At 40.2% G+C, this 27,173-nt stretch overlaps 2 protein-coding genes across 2 annotated transcripts in view; one reads left to right on the forward strand and one right to left on the reverse strand.

The window, feature by feature from the left end:
- Positions 1-15,691, forward strand: part of LOC138742343 (G-protein coupled receptor 35-like) — a 52,486-nt gene extending 36,795 nt beyond the window's left edge. Inside the window, exon 4 of the transcript XR_011344092.1 lies at positions 15,617-15,691. The gene's annotated coding sequence lies outside the window, so the exon portion shown is untranslated. The remainder of the gene's footprint in view (positions 1-15,616) is intronic.
- snorc (secondary ossification center associated regulator of chondrocyte maturation) overlaps positions 1-25,753 on the reverse strand; it is a 33,222-nt gene extending 7,469 nt beyond the window's left edge. The window contains exon 1 of the mRNA XM_069896635.1: positions 25,576-25,753. Coding sequence (XP_069752736.1) covers positions 25,576-25,648 — 73 coding nt within the window. The 5' untranslated portion in view covers positions 25,649-25,753. The remainder of the gene's footprint in view (positions 1-25,575) is intronic.
- Positions 25,754-27,173: the final 1,420 nt, after the last annotated feature.

A 27,173-nucleotide genomic window follows, 5' to 3' on the forward strand; every position in this document is an offset into this window, starting at 1 on the left:
CTTTGTCTACTGTAAGGAAGATAGAGAGCCATCACTTTGTCCACACACCTCACAGAAATGAGGCCCCAGCCAGCATCAAACTTGCGACCCTGGTTTACAAGACCAGTGCTCTTACCACTGAGCTATTGGAGTCTATAAAAGAACAATGTTGGCAGTTATATACGGACCTCCAAACAGTAGCTGGGATGTGGAAAACAAATTAAAACAGCACACAGCTGTAAGAAGGATAATGTTATGGCAGTCATGGGGATTTTAACATGCAAATAGAATATAAAAATTAGATCTCAAAGAAGAGAATTTGTAGAAAGCCCATGAGATGGTTTTTAGAGGAGCTTGTTGATGAATCCATGAGGGGATCAGCTGTATTGGATTGTATATTGCATAATGTACCTGAGGTGATGAGAGAGCTTAAAGTAAACAAACCATTCGGGGGGCAGTGATCACAATATGACTGAGTTCAATTTGAAAACAAGGAGAAACTAAAGTCAGGTGTGTTAGTATTTCAATGGATTAAAGTGGGATGAGAGAGGAACTGGCCAAGGTAGATTGGAACTGGGAATTAGTAAGGAAGACAGCAGAGCACCAATGGATGGAGTTTCTGTGAGAAATGAGGAAGGTACAGGATAGATACATCCAAAAAAGAGGAAATTTTCAAATTGAAAAATGTCACAACTGTGGCTGACATGGGAAGTCAAAGACAACATAAAAGGAAGCAAAAAATAGTGGAAGAGAGAGGACTGAGAAATTATAAAAACCTGCCGAAGGTAACTAAAAGAGAAAAGATGAAATATGATATTAGGCTAGCAAATAATATCAATGAGGATACAAAAATATTTTTCAAGAGGTGAGAGTAGACAAAGGAGAAATAATAAAGGGAGACAAGAAGATGGCAGGAGAGCTAAATGAGTATTTTGCATTAACTTGTACTGTGGAAGACATTAACAAAGTGCCGGATGTCCAAGGGTATCACAGAAGGGTTGTGTGTGCAGTTACTATAGCAAGGGAGAAGGTGCTCAGAAAACTGAATGGTCTGTAGGGTCATAGGTTTCCTGGAGCAAATGGATTGCACCCTTAGGTTCTGAAAGCAGTAGCTGTAGAAATTATGGAGATATCTTTCAGAAATCAATATATTCTGGCATGATTCAGAGGGACTGAAAAATTGCAAATGTCAGCCTGACATCAGTGGCTGGGAAAATATTGGAGTTGATTGACAAGGATGAGGTTATGGAGTACTTGGAGGCACATGACAAGGTAGGCCAAAGCCAGCATGGTTTCCTTCAGGAAAAATCTTGTTTGACAAATCTATTGGAAATCTTTGAAGAAGTGACAAGCAGACTAAGCAAGCAGGCTAGATAGAAGCAACCGTGCAAGTTAAAGGCAATGACACCTCCCTTCCGGTCAGAATGAACATCTTCTATGCACATTGATAAGAAGAACAGGATTATGCTAAAAAAAAGCTCCATGTCCCCCAATAAACACGCCCCCTGCATAGCCGTGGGCAAAGGTGTGGTGAACCCATGCAAGGCAGCAAGACCAGATAACATATCTGTTTGGGTATAGGACTGCACAGACCAATTGACAGACATCTTTACAGACATCTTCAACACCTCACTGCAGCAGTCCATTGCCCCCGCAGGTTTTAAGACAGTGACCATCATCCCAGGGCCAAAGAGGGTGGCAAAGCAGGCCTCAATGTCTACTATCCTGTGGCATTGACCTCCACCATTATGAAATGCTTCAAGTGTCTGGTAATGGAATGCATCAAAGCTAATCTCCAAGAGATGTACCCATTTCAATTCGCCCAGAGAATAAACCATGATGATGCTATGTCCTGACCCACCTAGAGAGTGATGCCTCATATGTCAGGCTTCAGCTCAGTGTTTAATACAATCATTCCCCAGAGATTGCTAGAGAAGCAGTCCTCAGTGGAACTCAACACCCCTCTCTATAACTGCATTCTGGACTTCATAACAAAAAGACGACAGTCTTCCAGGTCAGTAGCAGAATGTCAAGCACCATCACACTGACACATTTCAGGGTTGTGTGCTCAGTTCACACTACTGACCCATGACTGCAATGCCAGATCCAGCTCCAACAGTGTCATCAAGTTTGCAGATGACACAACAGTAGTCAGCCTCATCAGCAACAACAATGAGTCGCACTACAGAGAGATGAAAAATCTCCTGACATGGTACAAGAGTAACAACCTTCATCTCAATGTACAGTTCTGGTTCTTGCATTACAGGAAGGATACAGAAGAGATTCACCAAAATGTTGCCTAGATTGAGGTGCATTGGCTATAAGTAGAGTTTGGACAATCTTCGATAATTTTCTCTCAAATATTAGAGGGTAAGGAATGTCCTGCTAAAAGTATATAAAATTATGAGCAACATAGATTGGATAAATAGTCAGAATCTTTTCCCCAATGTCTTAGTGTAAAATTCCAGAGGGCATACATTTAATGTGAAAGCAGCCACGTTTCAAGATTTACGACACTAGGATGGTAGGTGTATGGAATACGCTGCCAAGGGAGTTTATTGTCATCTGATTATACAAGTATGACCTGATGAAGCAGCATTCTCCAATTCTCAGTGCAAAACATGCAGACACACAACCAGAAATAACACACATACAGACAAGTGTTATAGCCATTAATAAATAAATATTGCATTGTTCAATTGTGAGTCTTGGATGTTTAGTGTATGTGGTGGAACATTGTATTACACGCACTTTCCCCACTGAGCTAGGCAGGCCGACTCGCTTGTGGAACTGGTAGCCCCTCCCCTTAAGACCCCTTAAAAGGCCAAGATCCCTAGTCCCTCACACCTCTGAAGAATGAGAGGAGATCTTATAGAAACATATAGGATTATGAAGGGTATGGATAGGATAGATGTAGGATGGTCTTTTGAGCTGGCCGGGGAAACTAAAACGAGAGCACACAGTCTCAAGATTCAGGGGAGTAGATTTAGGACAGAGATGAGGAAAATAGTTTTTCCCAGAGAGTAGTGAATGTTTGGAATTCTCTAACCAGGGAAGTGGTTGAGGCTGCCTCATTAAACATACTTAAAATTCGGTTAGATAAATTTTTACATGATAGAGGAATTAGGGGATATGGGGAGAAGGCAGGTAGGTGGAGTTAGGTCATAAATTAGATCAGCCATGATCGTATTGAATGGCGGAGCAGGCTCGATGGGCCATTTTTGGCCTACTCCTGTTCCTACTTCCTATGTTCCCTTGGATTTAAGCCAACAGCATACTGAGGCATGCTTGGATCTTTAGATCAATAAAGCCTTTGGCCCTTACTTTGTGTCTGTGAGTGGTCGTTGATCGGACTAAAATTTATTGATCTAAAGTTTTAAGTGTCATGGACAAGGCGATTCAGTTGGAGAAGCTAAATCGACCAAAAAGACCCAGAGGCCTCTGTGAAATTTGACCTGTGGCTACACTGCTTGAAGGCCTACATGAGGCACCATGAAATCACAGCAGACATCGATGAGTATGATCTACTGTTTCCAGCAGTAGGCCATCGCATGACCAATTGATTCAAAATTGCACAGGATATGAAGAGGCAATGACCCTGCTCTGGTTGCTGGATTCTGCTCCCATCACATCTGCGAACAACTCCTAGAGAAGGATGATTGTTCCCTATAGGAGGTCGAGCAGATGGCTTGGGCCATGGAGATGGCCCAGAAGAACACAGAGGCCTATGCCATAGATCACATGGCCCCCAGATTCGCAGAACAGGTGGCACCATCTTGGGATTTGGGGAGTGGGCTGAGCACACAGCCCTGAGATGTGCCAGTGCTTGGCAAGACAGTGCTTGATATTCTGCTACCAACCTGAAGAGACTATGGTTTTTCCGTTAGGAAGTCCAGGATCCAACTAGAGTCTCAGTGATGACAGCTTCTCCACCAGCCTCCAGGGAATGATCATATTAAACACCGAGCTGAAGTCAATGAACAGTAGCGTGACATATGAGATATAATTCTCCAGGTGGGCCAGGATGGAGTGAATGACAAGACTATAGCATCGTCTGTGGAAACATTTCTTTTATAGGTGAATTGAAAAGAATCTGGGAGGTGTGCTTCGATGATTTCCTTCACCAGATGCTCAAAGCATTTCATATGGTGGAGGTCAGTACCATAGGGCAGTAGTCATTGAGGCCTATTTTTATCATCCTCTTGAGTCCTGGAATGATGGTGGCTGTCTTGAACCCTGTGGGAATGATGGGCTGCTGCACTGAGGTGTTGAAGGTGTCCCTGAAGACGCCATCAATTGGTCTGTGCAGTCCTTCTGTACTCTGCCATTTATGCTGTTTGGTCCCTCCACTTTGTGCAGGTTCACCTTGGCTGTAGCTATGCAGGGGCCCAGTTCATCAGGGGAGCACGGAGCTTTCTTTGGCATCATCCTGTTCTTCTCAACAAAAAGTATTCAGTGTGTCCAGAAGAGAGGTGTCATTTTTTTTAATTCACAAAGTTGACTTGTGATCTGTTATTGTCTTGATCCTTTGTCACTTGTGCCTTGTGTGGCCGGAGTCACACAGCTGTCTGTGGATCTTCTGTGCATACCCACACTTTGGCTTCCAAATTGCATGGGAGAGTTCACCCCTGGCTGATCTTAGTGCCATCCTATTCGCTGTTGCAAAGGCAGTATCATGAGCTCTGTAAGGAGTTTGTACCTTCTCCCTGTGTCTGCATGAGTTTCCTCCGGGATCTCCGGTTTTCTCCCAACATACAAAATGTACCGGGGATGTAGGTTAATTGGGTTTAATTGGGCACTGTAAGCTTGTGGGCCAAAATGGCTTGTCACTGTGCTGTATATCTTAATTTATATAAATTGATCTTTCCTTTAAATGAGCAGCAACTTATTTTCAAACTGTAAAGAAAAACATTGTTAACTTTCCAAATTACAGGGTGTTCCTACAATTCAAGCCTTTATGAATATTGCACCTAGGCTCCCAGATCCTCTGCATCTCAAATCTTTCCAATCCCTCACCAATCAGATAAAACTCCTCTTTTTACATTTTACAACCAAAATGTGAATGCTCATATTTCCCCATATTATACTCTATTTGTTGAATATTTTCCTTTTCACTTAACCTATTTTATACCTATCCTGTAGTTCCCTTCGGTTCCCTTCACAACTTATTTTTTTACCTGCACTCAAAGACCTGCATTAACTTTTTGAAAGAGCCAAATCACTAGTTCCGTGCCCCTGTTCTTCTTCCATTCCCTAGCCCTATTCAGAAAGTGGAGTCAATTGAAAATGATTTCCCACAGAGAAGTTTCAGTGCATCGATCATGTAAAGATCAGATAAATGATTTATTTAGTTCACACAAAAAGTAAATTCAGCGCCTCTGGTTTGGAACCTGGTTGTAAGAGGGTGCTGAGGGCACTGAAGGCTTCCTGATTGTGTTGGAGGTTCGTATCTGGAGCTTGGGTTGCAGGTGGTTTGGACTGGAGTCTGTGTAGCTGTGGAGACTGTGGGAGCACTGGAGGTGAATCCACGGACACTCAGTAACTCTGGGGGAACACTCTTTTGCTTCTCACTGGGCAACTCCTGCTGATGGCAAACCTTTGTCTGCCTTACAAATTACTAAAGTCAATTTTATGTAATATTACACTTGTTTTGTACATGACAATAAAGGAATCTTTGTTCATTGAAACAGTGACACAAACAACAATCACAGCTGATACTGCTGGTACTTTTTTCACCTGGCATACACATGCGGATATAACTGATATGTCAGTATTTTTATAAAAAATAATTTATATTAGAAATAAAAGCATTAATTTAGTAGAAAACTCTGGGCCAAACTATGAAAAATATTTCAAGATCCTGTAAACAATATGATCGAAATTGCAAGAAATCTGGGAAGGAGTATTGCTGTGATATTTGACCAGCAAGACAAGAAATTAGCACAAAAATAACATTCCACTCCCGACACTATATACTATCTGGCTGCTTCTGACCTGGCCAGTTGCAGAAATTGCCCACCCAAGTCATAGACACACATACATAAACAGTCCCTTCATAATAAGAATGTTGTCCATCTGAGCTCGTCCCACTTGCCTCTGCTTGGCCCATATCTCTCTAATCCTGTCCAAATATCTTCTATTTTTAGAGATTCCTGAACTAGCATAGACCCATATTTCAACTTGCATTAAATTAGAGATGGTCAATGTTTACCAGAGATCTTAATCTGTATGTTTGGACAGCTTGATCAGAATGTTCACCGTCTACAACGTGGTCAGCACCAGCCTAGGGTCTTGCAGATATTCTGATGTGAATAAATACTCCTGATTCTGATGAACTGTAGGATTCGTTTTCTGAAGAACTAGTTCTAAAATTGTACAATTCACAAATATTATTTTCTTAGGATATCTGTGCTAAATTCATCAAACACCGGAAAAATTCTACAACCAAAACCTTTTTGCTTTCCACTCAAAATGATCCATCAAAATTTTCATGTAGGGATGTTCAAATGGAGCTCTTGTTCCCATGGGACTGAGGATAATTGGTTGTGTTTTCATTGCTTGCATTTATCTACACTGCATTTTGTCTGATCAATTACCTGTAAAGGTCTTTGTTTTCCACCATGAAGCAAACATGGCAATAATTATATTGCCAAACCAGGCAGTCTTCCCTGGACTGGACCTGAATCTGATTGACTTCAAGATCAGGCATGTTGCATTGTATTCAGAGAGAATGATAATAAAAACAAGGACCATCTACAACAGTCTAATAAAAGGCAACATAACAGCTGTTCAGAGTACCTACCAATATGGGCATATTTGTACATAGAATATAGAAAAATACAGCTGAGTACAGGCCCTTCAGCCCTCACTGTTGTGCCAAACAATATATTCCTTCCTTAAAAAAAAGTACTTAACCCACCCTACCCTGTAACCCTCCATTTTTCTTCCATGTATTTGTCTAAGAGTCTCTTAAATGCCCCAAAAGTTTCAGCCACCACCACTATCTCCAACAAGGCATTCCAGGCACCCACAACTCTCTGTGTAAAAAACTTACTGCTGATGTCCCCACTAAACTTCCATCCCTTAACTTTGTACATATGCCCTCTGGTATTTGCTGATCCTGCCCTGGGAAATAGGTCCTGGCTGTTCACCCTATTTATGCCTCTCATAATCTTGTATTCCTCTATCAAGTCTCCTTTTATCCTTCTATACTCCAAAGAGAAAAGCTCTAGCTCTGCTAAACTTGCCTTATAAGACGTCTTCCAGTCCAAGCAATATCCTGGTAAATCTCCTTTGCATCCTTTCCATAGCTTCCACACCCTTCCTATATTGAAGTGACCAGAACTGAACACAAGAGTAAGTGTGGTCTCACCAGAGATTTGTAGATTTGCAGCATTACCTCTCTACTCCTGAATTCAATTTCCCTATTAATGAAGCCCAGCATCCCATAGGCCTTCTCAACTATCCTATCAATCTTGATGGATGTATTGATTTGCACCCCAAGGTCTCTCTGTTCAGCCACACTCTTAAGTAACCGACCATTAATTCTGTACACAGTCTACTGGTTTATCCATTCAAAATGCATCATCTTACACTTATCTGGATTGAAATCCATCTTCCACTTTTCTGTCCAACTCTGTAATCTATCTATATCCAGGGCTGGTGCACCACTAGGAAAACCAGGCATCCGCCTAGGCCGCAGACTTCAGGGCGGTACAGTACCTTGACCGGCAGGCGCATGCAAGGTGGGCCCACAGACTGCAGAATGTTTAGTGCTGTTATGCACAGGCACGTAGTTCCAGCGCAATTGGCAGCAGCCACAGCGCCTCAGTAGACGTCGAGTAGAATATTATGTCGCATGCTTTGAAGATAGGCCAGAAAAGTGTCGGTGGGCCAGTTGGCATGAGCCTACGATTTTGAGGGAGCCTACTCCCTCTGGTAGAGGTAAAGGGGAGAACCTTTGCCTTAGTAAAGAATATTGATATTGTAAAGTGAGTCAGGGTGTGGGGGTGGGGGGTGGAATCCTTTGGCACAAAATATTAATATTTTAAAGAAGATTTATAAAAGATTAATACTGATAAAATAGAGATAAATAAATGTAGGTAATTGAAACCAACTTATGTTTGATTCAATTTATTTATTTTGTTGTGGTGGCCACAGACATAAATAAAAATATACAGTAACTTTTCCCATTCTTCTCACAACAGCCAAACCCATGCTGTGCACATGCATTGCATGGAAATGAGTGATCATGTCTACTTTCCTATCAAGCAGTAGCTCAATAGAGCCTGTCTTCCCCCATCAGTTTCATGTTGGTCATATATTTGTTGTGTTGTGCATTTGGTTTTTTAATAGATAATCCGCTTTGAGCCTGCGCAGCACCCACACACACTCACAACACAACATATCTCTTTATTAAATTTCAGGAAACTTGGCTTTGACAGCAGATGAATGCTATCATTTTGAGTTGTCAGGCCTGTGAGTAGCTTCAATGCCTGTTGATAAAAGATACATTATTATGTTTTAAATTAATGGTTTCATTATTAACTCTGTTGTTTAGTGCTGTCTTTTGCATTTTATACATTCTTGTTTCCCTGTTTTTATCTTTGTTAATTGTTAATGCAAAATACTTTTAACAATAATATTACAATATTACAATAATAATATGTTAAATAGAGCTGCAAAGTTTATGAAAATCTTCTAGGTCACTCATTTTGCCTTTTTTTCTTGCAATTTAAAGTAAAGTTAGCACTTACAAGTTTTTCATTTTTTTCTACAAAATATGTTTTTGAAAATTGAAGTTAGCAGTTTTTTTTTGGGGGGGTGCAAGTAGTTGGCCTTGCCAAAATAGCCTGGCATCGGCCCTGACTATATCTTTTTTAAACCTTCGACAACCTCCAGCTCCATCCACAACTCCTCCAGCTTTCGTGTCATCTGCAAACTTTCGCCTCTTCATCTGGGTCATTTATAAAAATCACAAAGTGCAGGGGTCCCAGAACAGATCCTTGCAGCACTCCACTAGTCACCGACCTCCTGGCAGAATACTTTCTTTCCACTACTACTCTCTGCTTTCTTTCTGCAAGCCAATATTTTATTGACACAGCCAAGGTTCCACTGATACTGTGTCTCATAACTTTCTGGATGAATCTCTCATGGAGGACCTCGTCAAGTGCCTTGCTAAAATAAATGTAGACCACATCTACCACCCTACCCTCATCAATTTCTTTTGTTACCTCCTCAAAAAACTCAATTAGACTCATGTGGCATGACCTTCTCGCTCGTCACAAAGCAATGCTGACTATCCTTGAGTAGGCTATACTTCTCCAAATGCTCATAGATCATATCCTTAAGAATCCTTTCCATTAGTCTGTCCCCCACTGAGGTAAGAAATTCCCAGGATTCTCCCTATTAACTTTTTTAAACAAGGGGACTACATTTCCCATTCTCTAATCCTCTGGCACACACCCTGTGGCCAAATAGGATTTAAAGATCATAGCTACTTTGGTCTCTTTCTAACGTAGCATTAATCAAAAAAAGCACAAGGGAAGAACTGAGTGACAAGATCTGTTTGGATTGGCTCCATCATGCCATTAATATTCTGTTCCACAAATCAGAGAAATATAAATGATTGTGTGCAGGCCCTCATGTGATTGGAAATGCCATCTTATTGTTTCTTGGTGGTGAAATAATGCCATCTGCTGACAGTCTATGTCTAATGTTACAGAAAGTGAGATTATAAACCTCATATGTGGTACAACAGGATCCCTGGACTGGCAGCAGTGTAATCTGAAATTCAGGAGCCGAATGCCACCAATGTTTGAGACTGGTTCTGAGAAGGGAGAGATTTTATCAAGTATTAGGCCATGGAAATTAAGATACATATCAAAAGGATATTGACTCCAAATGTAGATTTATAATATCATGCAGTTGTTTAAAAACTAATGAAAGGAATAGTTTTTAGATCTGATTTAAGATTACATCACTGACAAATTGCAAAAGGTAGAAACAATGATTTGGTCATTTCTGAGTATAGAATATTTACATCCACAAGAGAAACTCCCATTGATATAGATTTAGAAAATGAATTGCTTGGTAGTGATCAATGTTTAATTCAAAGTGAATTATGATTGCAACCATTTTTGGGTCAAATCATACCAATCAGGAAAGTCAACTGGATACCTGATAAGTCTTTATCAGAACCCTAATATGTCAAAGAGATCATGATTATGCAATTCCACATGAAATGTCGCTTAGGGAGCTTTGTGGGGAACTAGAGTCAAGGGGGAATTGCACCTGCCAAAGGAAACCCCAAGAATAAAAATCAACCAAGGAGAATTACGAAATGACTGATGTGCTCAATGCAGAGCCCACAACACCCAGATCTCCAGCCCAGCACCCACCACATCAACGTGCAAACATAGATCCCAAGATGCTACCACAGCAGGCTGGCTTCCCCACTCACAACACACTCTGGATGTAATCCCTTCTTCCCATTTGCTCCAATATCAGTGTAGAGCTAATCCAGTCCCTCCCTCATTTCCTTCCTATTCTCCTCCTTCCACACAACAATGGTTGACACCATTATCCCCTCCCACTTCAGCACAAATACCAGGCAGATCCTTTCCTTTAATGCCCCATCCCCTACCATCTCCTGTGCACGCTACAAGTGTCAGAGAGAAGCACGAAAGTCTGCAGACACAGTCATTATAGTAAAAACAAAGAAATGCTGGAGTAAGTCAACAGGTCTCACAGCATTCATAGGAGGTAAAGATAACTAATATTTCAGGGCTGAGCCCATTTTTATAACTTGAAGAAGGCCTAAAAAGTCAGTTATATTTACCCACATGGATGCTGAGAGACCTGCTGAGTTCCTTGAGCATTTCTGTCGTTTTACTCTACAAGTATTAAGTACAGCTTGTTCCATTCTCTCCCACCAACCTCTTCAACACATGCCGAGCCAATACCTTACCTCCCATTCTCCACCCTCTTCCCAACATATACCAGGCTGATCCATTCTCCTCCACCCCTAATAATTCCTTCTCTCTCCAAATCAAGCAGACTCCTGTGTCCAGAAAGCCACAGTGAGTCCCAGCCAAGAGTCTGATAGGTCTGGGGTCAATTTCCCAAGCCCATTCTGAGGAGAGGTAGACAAGGTGATTTATTTCTCAGTCCTTTGACCATGAGTGAACTTCATGTGGTTGGACGATGAGCAATAATGATACTCATCCCACATCACACATGCCATTTTGGCACTCACACTCTTTGACCTACACATGAATTCTGGACAATCAGACTAAAATATTTTCTGACACTTCATGGGACCAAACAGAGAATACATCAACAGTGAAGTGTCAGAATCATAATTTATTGCTATTTTGTGACATCATTACAGTGTAAATATTGTGATAAAAATAAAGTATATGTGTTCATTGTCCATTCAGAAATCTGATGGCAGAGGAGAAGCTGGTTGTTCATCGTTAGGATCCTATGGTTCTTTCCCAATGGTAGCAGTGTGAAGAGGGCATGGTCTGGGTGGTGAGGGTCCTTGAGGATAGTGGCTGTTTTTTTAGGACACTTCCTCTTGTAGATGTCTTCAATGGAGTAGAGACTGATGTTCACAATGGTGCTGGCAATATTCCTTGCCCTGTGCATTGGCACCTCCATACCAGACAATGATGCAACCAGTCAGAATACTCTCCATGGTACACCTGTAGAAGTTTGCAAGGGTCTTTGGTGATAGACCATATCTCCTCAAAATCCGCACGGGTATAACTGCTGGTGAGCCTTCTTCAGGATTGCATCGACATGGAAGCTCCAGGACAGATCCTCAGAGATGTTGACATTCAGGAACTTGAAGCTCTTAACCCTTTCCACTGCTGACCCCTCGATGAGGACTGGTTGGCATTCCCCTTCCTGAAGTCCATAATCAGCTCCTTGGTTTTGCTAACGTTGAGTGCAATGTTGTTGTTGTGGCACCACTCATCTAGCTGATCCATCTCCCTCCTGTTTGCTACCTCATTGCCATCTGCCATAATAGTGCAGGTGACCAAAAACTTAGTCAAATAGTTTATATCAGAAAAAAACAAGGAGAGATCGATGGGCTGGGTGGCCTACTCCTCTCCTATTTCTTATGTTCTTATGAGATACAGCAAGGTCTTAGATAGAGTACATTCTTGGTGCAAGGATCCAGAATTGTAGAAACATGTGTACCTAGTATAGAATGGAGAAGATCCCCGAGACAAGCAATGGCAGGTGGGATTCAAACTGAAGATTTGTATTTTTAACTGGGTTCTTGCTTAATGGGAATCACTGTAGGCCAGGGACAATAGGAAGGAGAGGGGAACATGTGTTGGTGTGAAACTGAGGTAGGACACAGTCAACACAGATCTGGATGAACTCAAGATAATGCAAGCAGGAGTATGGGAGTTCAGACAGGGCTGTGTTGGAGCAGTCCCGGGTTATAGTAACAGATGAGGGTTTCAACACCAGATGAACAGAGGCATGGCTAGATTTGAGCAGGACTGAGAAGTGGATTCAGGCCATCTTAGAGAGGGCACAGGCACAAAGTGCAAGACCTTGCTCTTGATCTAATAAGATGTCAAGGATTCAAATGAAATTGGATCAGTTCCAGTTATGAGAGAATGGGCTGAGCATTGATGGAGGGGACTATTAAATTAGATGATGTTGCACAAACAGGCTAACAATTTATTGATGGTGGAGGGATGATGTGAGGTGGTGGGGTTAAACCTTGTGCTTTTGTTATATGGGTGAAAACTGCTACATCTTCAAATGATGTAACCAGTGGGTAGGAGAAATGGAAGGGGCCCTGGGAGAGGTTTTTGAGGAACACAAGAGGAACAGATGTGAGGACTCTTCAGGATATGGAATTATAAGTTTAGATCCTGAGTTTACAGAAAATACCAACTTGTGATATTTTCCAAATAAATGCTTGTGTTTACCGATGAAAAAGATATGAAAAAACATGATTTTCTGTTTTTTTCTCTCTCTCTTTCTCTCAACACTAATCTCCTTGTATTCTCCCCCAAGAGGTACCCCATTAAATCCTGACTCATAAATGAGAGTCAATAAGACAAAATAACCGGTGAGAGAAGGACAAAATAATTACATGCTACCTGGCATGATATCTGTTTTTACTTCATATTTTTAGCACATTAGCTTAAACTGTTGTTGATCTGTTTATTCAGTCCAGCTGCTCAAATCAGGATGAAAGCCTTGGTGACAATAACAGGTCTGTCAATGTTCCTGGCAAAGGTTGTCTAGAGCCTTGAGGTTAGATTCCTCGGTGCAGACTGAAAACCTCAACATATTTCACACTCACACTGCAGCCGTCAGATGCAAGACTGGAAAAAGAGGGGCTTAGTCTTGCTGGGCTTGCAATCAGCGGAGCATGATACATCAGAGAATGAGGTCCGTCAAGCTACCAAAAACAGCCAGTGTTTATACACCGTAGGATTCATACTGGTCACAAGTTAAGCCTAAAGCTGGAGATATGCCAAATGTGTGGGGCCCCCTTCCTGTATACTCAGTTCGCCCAAATGTTCCGCTCCCTAACACTCTTCCTCATCAAATCCAAGAGTTACACAAGGCTGCTTTACTTATCCAAACACCATAAACTTCAAAGCAATTTCTCTTCTTCATTAAGGCTCTGCAAATACAGAACCCCAGCTTTATTTCACTGATTTTACTGGGTTTGCAGACAATGTTCCCTCTAATTTTTAGTGGTCAGTGTGTGCAAAAATCGTATGTTGGGCAAATTCTTTTCCGGAGACAAAAGTAAGTGTGCACTGAATGTTTGAACAAATGTAAACTTGAAATTGTTGCAAAATAATTTTGCCACAGCCTATCCCTCATAGCTAATAAAACTGTATTGACATGTTTTAATATAATGCAAGTATGATTGCATTCTACAAAGTAACATATTTAGTTAAGATTTTGTTTTAGGTAATTGACCTTTTGTGCGCACATTAATTTCCTTTGTGCGCTGATCACAAAACGTGTATCCATGCTTACAAGCGCACAGCTTCGAGTGGTGGCAGATAAATAGTGGCCTTAGATTTACACAGTTGTGGATGTCTGATATATTTGTGGATGATTAACTTCTAACACCTACAACCATCTTCCTATCTACAAGGTATGACTCCAGCCATGGCAGAACACCTTCCTTGATGCTATTGTCCAGTTTGCCAAGGTTCCTTAGCAATGACAGCAATCATTCACATCTCACCTCTAGAATTCCATTCTTTGCTTCATGCTGCTGGGAAGAGTAGAGCAGTGCCAATAAAACACAAGGCAGGGATCAACGAGCAAGAATGTGCCACCAGATAGCACTGTCACTGACAACTTACATTTTCTTTCTTTGGCTTGGCTTCACGGACGAAGAATTACGGAGGGGTATGTCCACGTCTGCTGCAGGTTCGTTGGTGACTGACAAGTCCAATGCGGGACAGGCAGGCATGGTTGCAGCGGTTGCAAGGGAACTTACATAATTAATAGTAAACTTAGTAAAGGAGCTGAAATTTCCTTCTTTTTATTTACAATTTACCTTGTGTTCCCTGTTGGTCACCTCATTATAAGCAAGATGTCGAAGCTATGGAGAGGGTGCAGAGGAGATTTACCAGGATGTTGCCTGAATTGGAAAATAAGTCTCATGAGGCAAGGTTAGCAGCGCTGGGACTTTTTCCGTTTGGAGCAAAGAAGGATGATAGGTGATTTAATAGAGGTCAACAAGATTCTGAGTGGTATAGACAGGGTGGACAACCAGTGCCTTTTACCCATGGCAGGAATAGCAAACATCAGAAGACATATGTACAAAGTGAAGGGACGGTGGTTTAGGATAAACACAGAGTTGTGGATGCCTGGAATGCCTTCTGAGGGATAGTGGTGCAGGACAAAACACTGGGGGCATTTAAGAGACTCTTAGGCAGGAGCAGAGTGGCAATTCTCTGTCTAGTTTCTGAAGGTTGTTATTTGATCCATATCTTTACTTTTTTTTTGATTAGAGGGAGGGAGTAGATTAGATTGCTTTATTTTTTGTTTCCTTTTTTCTTTTGTTCTTTTTATGTATTTATTTTGGATTAATTGATTATATACGGGTTTTTATTATGGTTGTCCTAGATCATATCATCAAATTAGGGTTGGATATTACTGTGTTTTGACTAAGGTTTGGTATAATGTAACTCAATTGGTTTCGATCCAGAATTATTTTTAAGAAATGATGTTAAATCAACAAATATGGATGGATTTTTTTTTTAATTACATTTATCATCCTTCTTTGCTCCAAGGGGAAAAAAATCCCAGCACTGCTAACCTTGCCTAGCAGACTTATTTTCCAAATCAGGCAACATCCTGGTAAATCTTCTCTGCACCCTCTCCACTCTATATGCTAGTGTTGTAACTGTGGTGAAAGAACTTGGATTAAGGCACAGCTAGTTCTGGAACAAAAGTCTTCAGTGTTACAGCTTGGATCTTATCTTCTTGTATTGTCTTTCCTGTGTCCAATACTCTTGCCTTATTCACGGTATCAAGTGTAGATTGTTTTCAATGATAGTGGGGATCTCAGGAGAGGTGTATGCTGGATACTGACCCAGGGTACGTTTTATGTTCTTCCTTCTTTCAGAACTAATTCCAAGTATTGTTCAATGTACGGGAGACTGATTCATCAGTTGGGAGAAGAGAATGTGGATGATTCTGTAAGTATAGTTATTCTGATTGATTAATCTGTAAGACTTCTCTTGCACTCCGTACTAGCCCACAAACATTCATGAGGAGAAATCAGCAGGACAGACATTGTCTGAATTCCTAATTTGAAGGCTGGGATAATATCTGGTGGACCATAAGGCCATGAGATTTAGGAGCAGAAGTAGGCCATTCAGCCCATCATCATTCCATCGTGAGTTCATCCATTCTCCCAATTAGCCCCACTCCCTTGCCTTCTCCCCATAATCTTTGATACCCTGACTATTCAGATACTTATAAATCTCTGACTTACACGCAATGACTTGGCCTCCACAGCTGTCCGAGGCAGCAAATTCCAGAGGTTCACCACTCTCTGGCCAAAAAAAATTCCCCTGCATTCCTGAGGTTGTGTCCTCTTCTCCTTGACTGGCCTACCATTGGAAACAACTTTGAACAGGTAATTCAACATTTGAAATGCTTCAATGAGGCCTCCCCCCTCATTCTTATGAACTCCAAGGTGTAAGTGCAAGAGCCATCAAACATTCTTCTATGCTAATCCCTTCATTCCTGGAATCATTTTTGTAAATCTTCTCAAAACCTTCTCCAATGCCAGCAAATCCTTCCTTAAACAAGGAGCCCAAAACTGTGACCCATACTCCAAGTGAGGCCTCACCAATGCCTTTTAAGGCCTCAACATCACAGACGTGCTCTTGAATCCTATTTGTCTTGATACGAATGCCAACATTGCATTCACCACCTTCACCAACGACTCAACCTGAAAGCTAACCTCAAGGACTATCATCCAATACCACTATCATCTACTGTGAAGAAATGCTTTGAGAGGTTGGCTATGGCCAGAATTATCACAAACCTAAGCAAAGGTCTGGACCCACTGCAATTTGCCTACTATCACAATATCACTGGCTCTCCACTCAGCTGTGGATAACCTCAAAAATAGCAACTCATATATACAGCTGCTCTTGGTAGACTACACCTCAGCCTTCAGCACCATGATTCACTCAGTACTGGTCAAGAAGTTCCAAACCCTGGGCCTCAGTACCCCTCTCTGCAACTGGATCCTTGACTTCCTCATCAGAAGAGAACAGTCACTGACTATCAACGCAGGTGCATCTCAAAGATGTGTGCTTAGCCCTTTGCTCTACTCACTATAACCCATGATGTGTGGCTGGGTACAATTCCAGTGCTATCTACATATTTTCCGATGACACCACGGTTGTAGGCAGAATCACAGATGGCAATGAGAAAAGTGTACAGGAGGGAGATAGTGCAGCTTGTTGATGGTCTTGCACTCAATATTAGCAAAACCAAGGAGATGATGTGAACTTCAAGAGGAAGTCAGGATAACAGGATCCAATTATCATCGAGGGCTCAGTAGTGGAAAGGGTCAAGAACTTCAAATTCCTGGGTGTCAACATCTCTGAGGATCTGTCCTGGATCCTCCATGTCAATGCAATCATGAAGAAGGCTTACCAGCGGCTGCACTTTATGAGGTGTTTGAGGAGATTCGGAATGTCACCAAAGGCTCACAAACTTCTACAGGTGTACCATGGAGAGCATTCTAGCTGGTTGCATCCCTGCCTGGTATCAAGGTGGCAATGCTCAGAGGATTGTTAACTCAGCCAGTGACATCATGGGCCCCAGACTTTACTCCATCAAGGACATCTACATGGGGCAGTGTCTTTAGAAAGCATCTCTATCCTCAAGGACCCTCACTAACCAGGCCATGCCTTCTTCACTCTGCTACCATTAGGAAAAAAATGTACAGGAGCCTGAAGATGAGCACTCAGCTACACAAGGACAATTTCTTCCCCTTTGCCATCAAATTCCTGAATGATCGATGAACCAAAGACACTGCCTTACTTTGATTTTTCATGCATTTTTATTTTTATTTTTTGTAAGGTGGTTTATTTGAATGTTTCCACTGTGATGCTACCACAAAACAGTGAAATTCATGACTTGTTCATGACAATAAATTCTGATTCTGAACCTTTTAGGGTATCCTGCATGAGGACTCCCAAGTCCCTTTGCACCTCCGAATTTTGAATTTTCTCCTCACCTGAATAATAGTCTACCCTTTTATTCCTTCTATCAAAGTACATGGCCATACATTTTCCAACATTGTATTTCATTTGCCACTCTTTGTCCATTCTCCTTATCTTTGTCTCTCTGCAGCCTTTCCATTTCTGGCAGACACCAGAGTAGGATCTCTTTATTCCTGCTAATCAGCTAAAGCTCTCGCCATGCAAGTATCTTTCCTATAATTCCATGGGCTCTCATTTTGTGAAACCCCCTCATGTGCAGGACCTCGTCAAAGGTCTTTTGAAAGTCCAAATATACAGTATCCACTGCACGTCTTTATCTAGCCTGTTTGTGGTTTCCGCCAAAAAATTGTATATGTTTGTCAGGCAAGATTTCTCCTTAAGAACTTAAGACTTTGGCCTAATTTGTCATGCATCTCCAGGTATTCCATAACCTTATCCTTGACAATCGACTCTAACAACTTCCCACCACTGATGTTAGGCTGATAGGTCTATAACCCTTTCAGCTGCCTCCTTCCCTTTTTCAACCTCTGCAATTTTCCAATGCTCTGGAACCATGCCTGAATCCATTAACTGTTGGAAGATAATTACAAGTGCCTCCACAATCTCTATAACTACTTCTTTCAGAATCTAAGGGTGCATTCCATCCAGTCCAGCAGACTTACCTACCCCTAGACCTTTCAGCTTCCCAAACACCAACACTAACCCCTATGATTTTTAACTCGCTCTTTTCATCTCATTCCTGTCTGAAATCAATGGTTCAGACTAGCACGTGGTTGCCCATATTCCAATATAAACTGGCACATTTAGTTCTAGTATATTTTTTACACAAGCAATGTGGCAAATTGAGTTCAACTTTCTGAAAGGACTCCAATGACATTGATCTTCTAAGATTGAGCTTCACTGTGAACACAGTTTTAATATTTTGCATTGTGATCAGACCAAAGGTGCTTTTATTTTCCACAGCTGATTTCAAAACTTTGAATGTTCCTGTCCAGAGTTTGACATTCTATTAATCAATATCTTGTCAAATCAACTCAGGGCAAAATATTGGTCCCCTGTAGGTCACTGTATTATATTCTGTGGACTGGGAACTCATCCATTCAGATGCTGGCAACTGCAACCACAAAGCAGCTTTATGTGTATACCCCTGTCATGCATGGAGCTCTGCTCTTCCAGAGTTTAATATTTAATTTTGGAAAAACAAAGTAAGAGGTTCTATGCCATTATAGTAATGAAACTCCTCCAAATAATGTGTGAAAATCTACAAAAGAATCTTCAGTAGCTCTATCACTGAGGATCTGTCCTGGAGCATCATGTAAATGCAATCATGAGGAAGGCTTGCCAGTGGCTATACTGTGGAGAGCATTTTGGCTGTTTGCGTCACTGTCTGGAATGGATGTGCCAGTGCTCAGGAAAAGAAAAAAAACTCCGGAGGGTTGATAACTTGGCCTGAAACATCACGGGCATCCGTCTTCACTCCATCGAGGACATCTACAAGAAGCGGTGTCTTAAGAAAGCAGCCTCTATCCTCAAGGACCCCACCACCACCCAGGCCATGCCCTCTTCACTCTGCTACCATTGAGAAAAAGGTACAGGAGCCTGAAAACAAGCACTCAGTGGCACAAGGACAGTTTCTTCCCCACTGCCACCAGATTTATGAATGAACAGTGAACCATTGACACTGCCTTACTTTTCCTTTTCTTTTTGCACTCTTTTTATTCATTTTGAAACGCAGTTTTTATAAATAGTTGCACTGAAATGCTGCTAAAAACCATGCATTTCATGACATTTCACAGCAATAAAATCTGATTCTAGCACTTTCATTATCAGCACCTTGTACAAAAAGAAAATGAGAGCAGTGGCTGTCCACTTTATTAACCCCTTGCAAAACATCTTTCCAAACTCTGATTTCCCTTTCCTCTCCTCCATTGCCAGCCTTCACAGTTCATCATGTGTAATTTGTAGGTAGAGAAATCTTAATTCTTTTAATTATCTAAGAGATATAACTTATTAAACGATCAGACCATTGATGCAGAGAGTGTGGCAACTTCTCTTCTTGAACCACACTTCAATGCATCTTCCAGATTCTCACAATACTAAGAGCAAAGCAAAAATGTAGAAGCCACGGTGAAAACATTCAGGTCCCATATCGCTAGCAGGAGAGATATCCAGATGTGTAGTTTCCTATTCCAGCTGTCTGTTGTCAGGATGTGAAACCAGTTATCATGTGAATAAATCAGAATAATTCATTCTAATTTAAAGTCGACAGTGGTGGTTCAACAGAAGTTCTGCGAGACAGACCATTACCCTTGTTTTTCATGGAATATGTCAGTAGTTTATGTTTAAATGGAGGATCTTGATCTGGTTCCAGCTGCTAGTGTTACAAACTTTAACTGCTAAGGTTGACAGTGAGGAAGAAAATTGGGCAGGAAGGTCAGCTGGGCATAATATTGGCAAAGAGAAGTAAACGCAAGAAACATAAAAGCAAAAACAGGAGGAATAGTAGGGTCGTCTGACCTGTCAAGCCTGCTCCAACATTCAAAGAGATCATGGTTGATTTGGCTGTGGACTCAGCTCCACCTACTTGCCTTTTTCCTATAACCCTTAGTTCCCTTACTACGAAAAGCTCGTCTTAAATACCTGTATATGTAATGAGGTTACTTCTCCTGCTTCCTTGGGCATAGAATTCTACAGATTCACCACACTCTGGGAAAAGCAGTCCTAAATTTTCTCCCCCAAATTCTGAGGCAAAGTCATTTAGTTCTAGCCTCACTACCAGTGCAAACAATTTTCCTGCCTCTATTTTATCTCTCCCTTTCATAATTTTATATGTTTCTTTGAGACCCCTCTCATTCTTCTGAATTTTGGTGAGTTACTGTTGACTCAGGTTCTCTTCATCATAACCCTCTCATCTCCAAAATCAATCAGATGAACCTCCTCTGCACTGTTTTCAAGGGCAGTATATTCTTTCTCAAGTAAGGAGACTAGAATTTATGTAGTTTTCCAGGTGCAGCCTCACCAATATCCTGTAGAGTTGCAGCAGAAACTCCCAGCTCTTCAAGTCAATCCTTCCAGCAATGAAATTCAATATTCTATTTGTCTTCTTGATTGTCTGCTGTTATTGACGATGCATCAACTTGCAAACAAAACTTTTGAGATTCATACACAAGCACTCTGCACAACAGCTTTCTGCAATATTTCATCATTTAAATAATATTCCAGTCTTTTATTTTTATCCAAAGAGGATAATCTCACACTAACATTGTACTCCATCTGCCATACCCTTGTCCTCTCATCTATATCTCTTTGAAGACACTTCAAATCCACTGCGCAATTTGTTTTTCGCTCTAGGGTCATCAGCAAACTTGAGCCGCTTTCAGGTGCTCGGACACAGATAATGCGGCGGCAGACGCAGCTGGGGGAGTGCAGCTGGGACTTTCTGGTGGCCGCGGAGAAGACGCCTTTCTGTCACCTGAACGTGTCAGCTGAAGGAGAGCCGCGTCTGAGCGAATGCTAGCTCCTGTGGACTGTGGCCGTAGTCCCACTGCTGCTTTCAGGTGCAACGGGGGATTCTCGAATCTGGAGATTAGACCTACAGGAAGGGGGGGGGGTTAGGTAAGTGCTCCTCCTGGCTGGGTTCTCCACTTTCAGGTGGCCTTCCAACAGCCACATAGGGGTAAAATATGTGGCTTTAAATCGTGGTATTTTGGCCACCTGAAAGTGCCTTTAGATATACTAAACCAAGTGCCCTCTTCCAAAATTCATGTATCTAGTGAACAGTTGTGGGCCTAGAACTAACCCTTGCGGTGCTCCACTCAACACTGACTGCAACCAATGAAACACCCATTTATCTCAACTCTCTTTTGGTTAACCAATCTTCTGAGCAGGCTAATACAGAACCCCTAACTCTATGCATCCTCATTTTATGGATAAGTCATCTATCCAGCACTTTAGCAATGTCTTCACATGGAAGTGTGAAGTGGGAAGGCAAACAAGACAAGGGAAAATCCTGCAAATTGTAGCACACCTAGAAATGTAGAGGAATAGTGAGATAGAGTGGATTCCCACCCTTTGTCAAAGTAGTTGGGTAAGTAAGTGGTGATAAAACAGCCATAAACAGAATGTTTTGAGGGGAGTTGAGAAAAAAAATCACGATCAAGAAATTGATAGGTGTCTGGAAATTACAGTTTGAAAATAACTGTATTTGCACTTTAAATGCTGTAACCCATATATCAAGAGCCACATCTTGATAATTGCGTGTTAGCTACCATTCACAGAATGGGCCTAATAGCCTCTTTCAGTACTTTATTCTCATGGAGATAGATTGTGGAATGGTATGCTAGCTACTATCACCAATTGAAAACCCAAAACACTGCTGTTAAGTTCTGCTGAAAACATTTAGCAAGTTTCACTAACATCAGTTGATAGGAACATAATGCAAGAGAACATCTTACACTCTCAGAAATGCGGGAACAAGGAGTAGAATTATATTTCTTAATCAGCAGACGTATCAGGGTAAGAAGCTCCAAGAGAGGGTAGGATCAAAAATGCCACCAAATATGACAATTGGGTTGGCACGGTTGAGGTAGCGGTTAGTGCAGCACCTTTACAGCTCCACGAATCAGGAACGGGGATCTGAATCCCAAGATGTCTGTAAGGATTTTGTATGTTCTCCCCGTGTCTATGTGGGTTTTTCCTGCGTGCTCCAATTTTCTCTCACTGATTGATGTGCAGGTTAATTAGGTGTAAATTGGGCGGCACAGTCTCATGGGCCTAAATGTGGCCCATGTTATTGTGCTGTATATCTGTCTGTCGAAATGACATTTTGTTAATCTACAAACAAAATTGCTGACATCTTTCCTGGAGTTCGACATGAGCTCAGGTGCTAACTTGAATTAACTACATCAAATTGTAGCAGAGAATGTATTGCAGAAAAAAGAACAGGAGTCAACAGAAGTGTCTAGAATCATGATTTTCTGTCTACTTCTACGTCGAATTAACTGCAGATAGAATAATGGCCATTTGCTCCATTCCTTTAGCTTGTTACCTTTTACTGCTCTCAATATTTTGCCCATTGACTAAACTTTACTGCCACCAAACTAACACTGGATCAGATTATTTTATGATTCTACACTGCCATGCTTACTTAAAGATCATACCAAGAAGCATCCAAAATAACTTCAGAAACTGAGAACACTTCCTTTCCCAGCATTGAAATTCAAAGAAGGAACAGACAGAGGTTGAAGAAAGGAATAGGATGCACACATAGAATTGGAAAAGAAGCAACTGGTGCAAAGAAGAGATGAACAGCTCACATAAACATGGAAATAGGGGAAGGCAAGATGAGGCTGAGTAGGGACTAACGAGGTGGAAGAGGAAGAAGCCACAGTTGAGAAGTCAAATGAGACTTTGTCACAAATGAAGGGGTAAAGAGGTAGATAGAAAAAAATTGACAGAATAATAATGGGCAAAGAGAAGATGCATAGAAGATTGATCACCAATGAGAAACAATATCTGTTCTGGCTTGGATGTGACTTATGCTGGAGGTATCAGATGTGGAAATCACAGAGCTTGGATGCTTTGTCTGCTCCAGAATAGACAATAGGTCAATACCCTCAATTACAGGCCATTCCAAATATCTTGGCCAAAATTAATTGGAATCAAATTTTTTTAAAGAGAAATCACATTTGGCCAAATTGCTTGAATATCATATGAGGTCATGGCAGGGCTGATGAGAGTATCATGGGTGGTTTTGTTTCCATGGATAAGTTTGAAATTTGTGGATGATCTGTAATTTACAAGTGCAGTGAAGATTGAGGTAATAATGTCAGAATGTCAAGAAGAAATTGATGAAATGGGAAGAACTTTCCAGATACAAATTGATTAAGAGAAGTGCATATGGAGTTGGCAGAATGAAGAGGCTTCGTGGTGCAATAATGATGGGGATGCAAGTAGATAAAATGTCCATGCATCCCCTTCAGTTTTGCACCATTATGATAAGAATAAGGGGATAGATAGACTGAGAAGGCTGTTAAAAAGGTATATGGGATCCTTAATATTAGAAATGAAGGATCTTCAATCTGAAACATTAACAGCTTCTCTTTCCACTGATATTGCCTGATCTGCATGGAAATGTTTAAAAACAAGGAAATGTTCTTTGATCTTTTTTTTTTAAAACTCCAATTAGGGTTGGCTAGTATTCTGAGCACAATTTCTGCTTTCAGGCTTCAGAAAGTACATCAAGGCTCTAGAAAAGGTTGAAAGGAGGTTTACTAGAATGGTTCCAGGGATGAAAATCTTGTATTTAATAGGACAAGAAAACTGAGTTTGTCCCCCTTAGAGCAGAAAAAATTCGGAGAGATATTTGGTCATGGCATTTAATCTGGAATTTTAACAAAGTAAATAAAGAGGAATTGTTTGTTGTGCCAGAATGTTGAACAGACAGAGGCACAGGTTCCAGCTGAATGAGAAAAGAGCTTTACTACCTGGGAGGGTGGAGTAAACAAATTCAAGAATAATTTAGTAAAAAATAAATATTTTAGAAGGTGAGAATGTTGTTTGACTATATGGAAGGGCAGAGTTGACACACAGGGGAGCTCTTCAAAGAGTAATCATAGCACAATAGGCTGAGTGGACTCCTGGTTGTAATATGTTGTGTTGATGGCCCATGTCAAAATCCAAGCATTGCACATGCAGCTTTTAATAGGCCATTCCAGGGTAGAAGATATCTGATGTTAAATATGTTGCATTAAATAATAAGGAAACATTAGCATGGTTTAGATAATTTCACTGGATGAAAATATTTCTATTAATCACCAAATTAATTTTGAACGTTTGGTAGCTCTGCAAGCTGCAACACAGGCGTTGTTCCAATTGTCGTTCAACAATTAGAACTTGTTCCAGTGAAGTAGTAAAAATTCATTTAATTTTTAAATTACACCTTCGTAGGAATATATTGTAGGAAAAAAATAGCAGCCTCCTACCTACTGAACCAAGTTCGTCTCTATTCTGTAAGGTTTTCTTTCTCTCTAATATTCATTTGCAGCTATTCTTTAATGTTTAATTTTACTCCTTCCTCAATTACACCAAAGGCTGCATTCTGGCTTATCCCCTTTGCTTCTGTTAAAGAAAGTTTAATTTAGAAGAATTTGAATAAATTCTTGAATTTATTAATTTGAATAAATTGGGTATTTGCAAACCATTTCCTCAGCACAGATTCATTTCTGTGTCAGAGTTTGTAGAACTGGCTCGTCCTTCATTTTTTTTTAATTTTGTGAGAAAAATACCATAATTATTTAAAGAAAGTGACTTAAACTATCAAATATTATTTAAGAACATCTTCAGACTAAGTGTACCAAAGTAATATTTGTGTACAAATTTTATCAAATTCATTCCCACAATCCAAATGAACATTTTAACTAATGTTGATCTAAAAATAATCACATCGAATAAAAGGTATTTTCTGTGTCAAATAATTATTAATAAAAATAAATATGTTTTTAAGATCAGCTAAATGCTTCCGCATTCAAACCTTATCTGTAAACCCATTCAAATAACCAACATTTACTGCTGAATTTCAGATTATTAGGCTGAAATACAATTTTTTGTTAAGTGGAAAAATAACAGCTTTTATTTTTAATTATATAATCTTCTTCAATAAATATATTTGAATACATAGCACGCACAAACACACACATACCCTCAAACACATCTGAGCAAGATATTAGTAATTGATCGAATCACATATAAAGAAAAAAAAATGAAGCATGGCTATTCCATGAAGTAGTTTGAATCCCCTGAATGCTTCAATATATTGGTAAATGAACAGCAGTTTTACCTGTAAATGCCATAATAATAGTTATTCCTAAAACTGTCCATGGCAGCAGTTTCCAGTGTCTGCAGTGGGCCATTTTACTTCTGAGTCTGAAATGGTCTGATTATACTTGTGTAACTGTCGATGAGAGAGAAAAAAGTCCTGGAAGATGCCTACTCCTGCACATGCACAAGGGAGTCTTTCTGTACTGCACCTAAAAGAGAAGTAAGTATCTAACCCTCTTGCCCTAGCAGGAGCCAACACCTTCCTCCCACATACCAGACAAGTATGTTGATATAAGAAGTGAAAGGAAACTATGGCATGCTATTTGGCGAACTTCCTACAGACACAGTAGCATACCCTCTGAAATGTTATTGATGAGATTTCGTACAGAACAGTGTTGAATTACAAAATGTAGAAATGTTTATTTTACTAAATATTTTCACACAAAACAACAACATTTATTGTGTGGCAATAATGCCATGGCTTATTCAATAGTTGGTTGAAATGCCTGCAAAGCCATACTGTCTGAGGTTACACAATTGCCAGAAGTACATCACAGTTAAAATGTTCTTTCTATTTCATTCATTCTTTTAGAATTGAGCATGGATATTTTTAATCTCTTTTTATGTATTTCAATTATTTCATCTCCAATTAAAGATTAAAAGCAGTCTACAAAAAGTTACAAGCACATTATCTATTTTTTACGAATAAATTCTATTAAATGAATATATTTGTTTTTGTAAAAATCCTTGCTGACAAATATAATTATGTATAATTTGTTATATCAATATTACTTTAGTAGTAGAAATTATTTTAATCTCATTTCTAGAACTGGCATTTTAATGATAACCATTACTAGAAAAAATTTAGGTAGCATAACTTACCATTACAATCTGGCTCTTCTAATTGGCACTCAGCTTTACCAATCGTCTGTACATTTGGATCCACTGAGTTTAACAGAACTTAAAGTATGGAGCTGAGTGAAACTTCCACTTGTTCTTAGCACGAGATAACACAAAAATAATTTTCCCTTTAATTCCTTGTCTTGTTACTTCTTAAACATTTGGAGATGATTATATCTCAAGTAGACAATATAATTAAATATTTCTATTTTACTTTTAACATTTTCATCATTTTATTTTGTTTAAAGTTTATGCTAAAATCCCCTGATTCTTTTCCCAGAAACCAGGAGAACAAAGGAAAGGAAGAAATAAGTGCCCTTTTAAACTAAGGTTTGTTTTAATTTCCAGTATATGTTTAGGTCTCAGATGAAATTGTAATCTTAACAACTGATCCTGACTTTTAATCTCAACTTCTATTTTGCCTTTCAGTAACTCCAGTTACTGAAAAAAAATTAATATAATGTTCATTTTAATTAGCTAAAACAGTGATATTAATGCTTCTATTTTAAATCTCATTTTTATCTAAGACAGAACTATTACTGAGACAGAAATACACAGTTCACCAATGAAAATGGAGCTTTAAAATTGTTAATAATCTGCCCAAGTCACAAGTCAGTATCTGCTGCAGCTACATTCAATGTCATTTTAAAAAATCATTTTTAGCAGTGGGATTTGGCTATGATCTTAAAATATGTTGTCTTAAAAAAAATATTAAAT

The sequence above is a fragment of the Narcine bancroftii genome, chromosome 9 (genome assembly GCF_036971445.1).
Source record: "Narcine bancroftii isolate sNarBan1 chromosome 9, sNarBan1.hap1, whole genome shotgun sequence".
Taxonomy (NCBI): Eukaryota; Metazoa; Chordata; class Chondrichthyes; order Torpediniformes; family Narcinidae; genus Narcine; species Narcine bancroftii.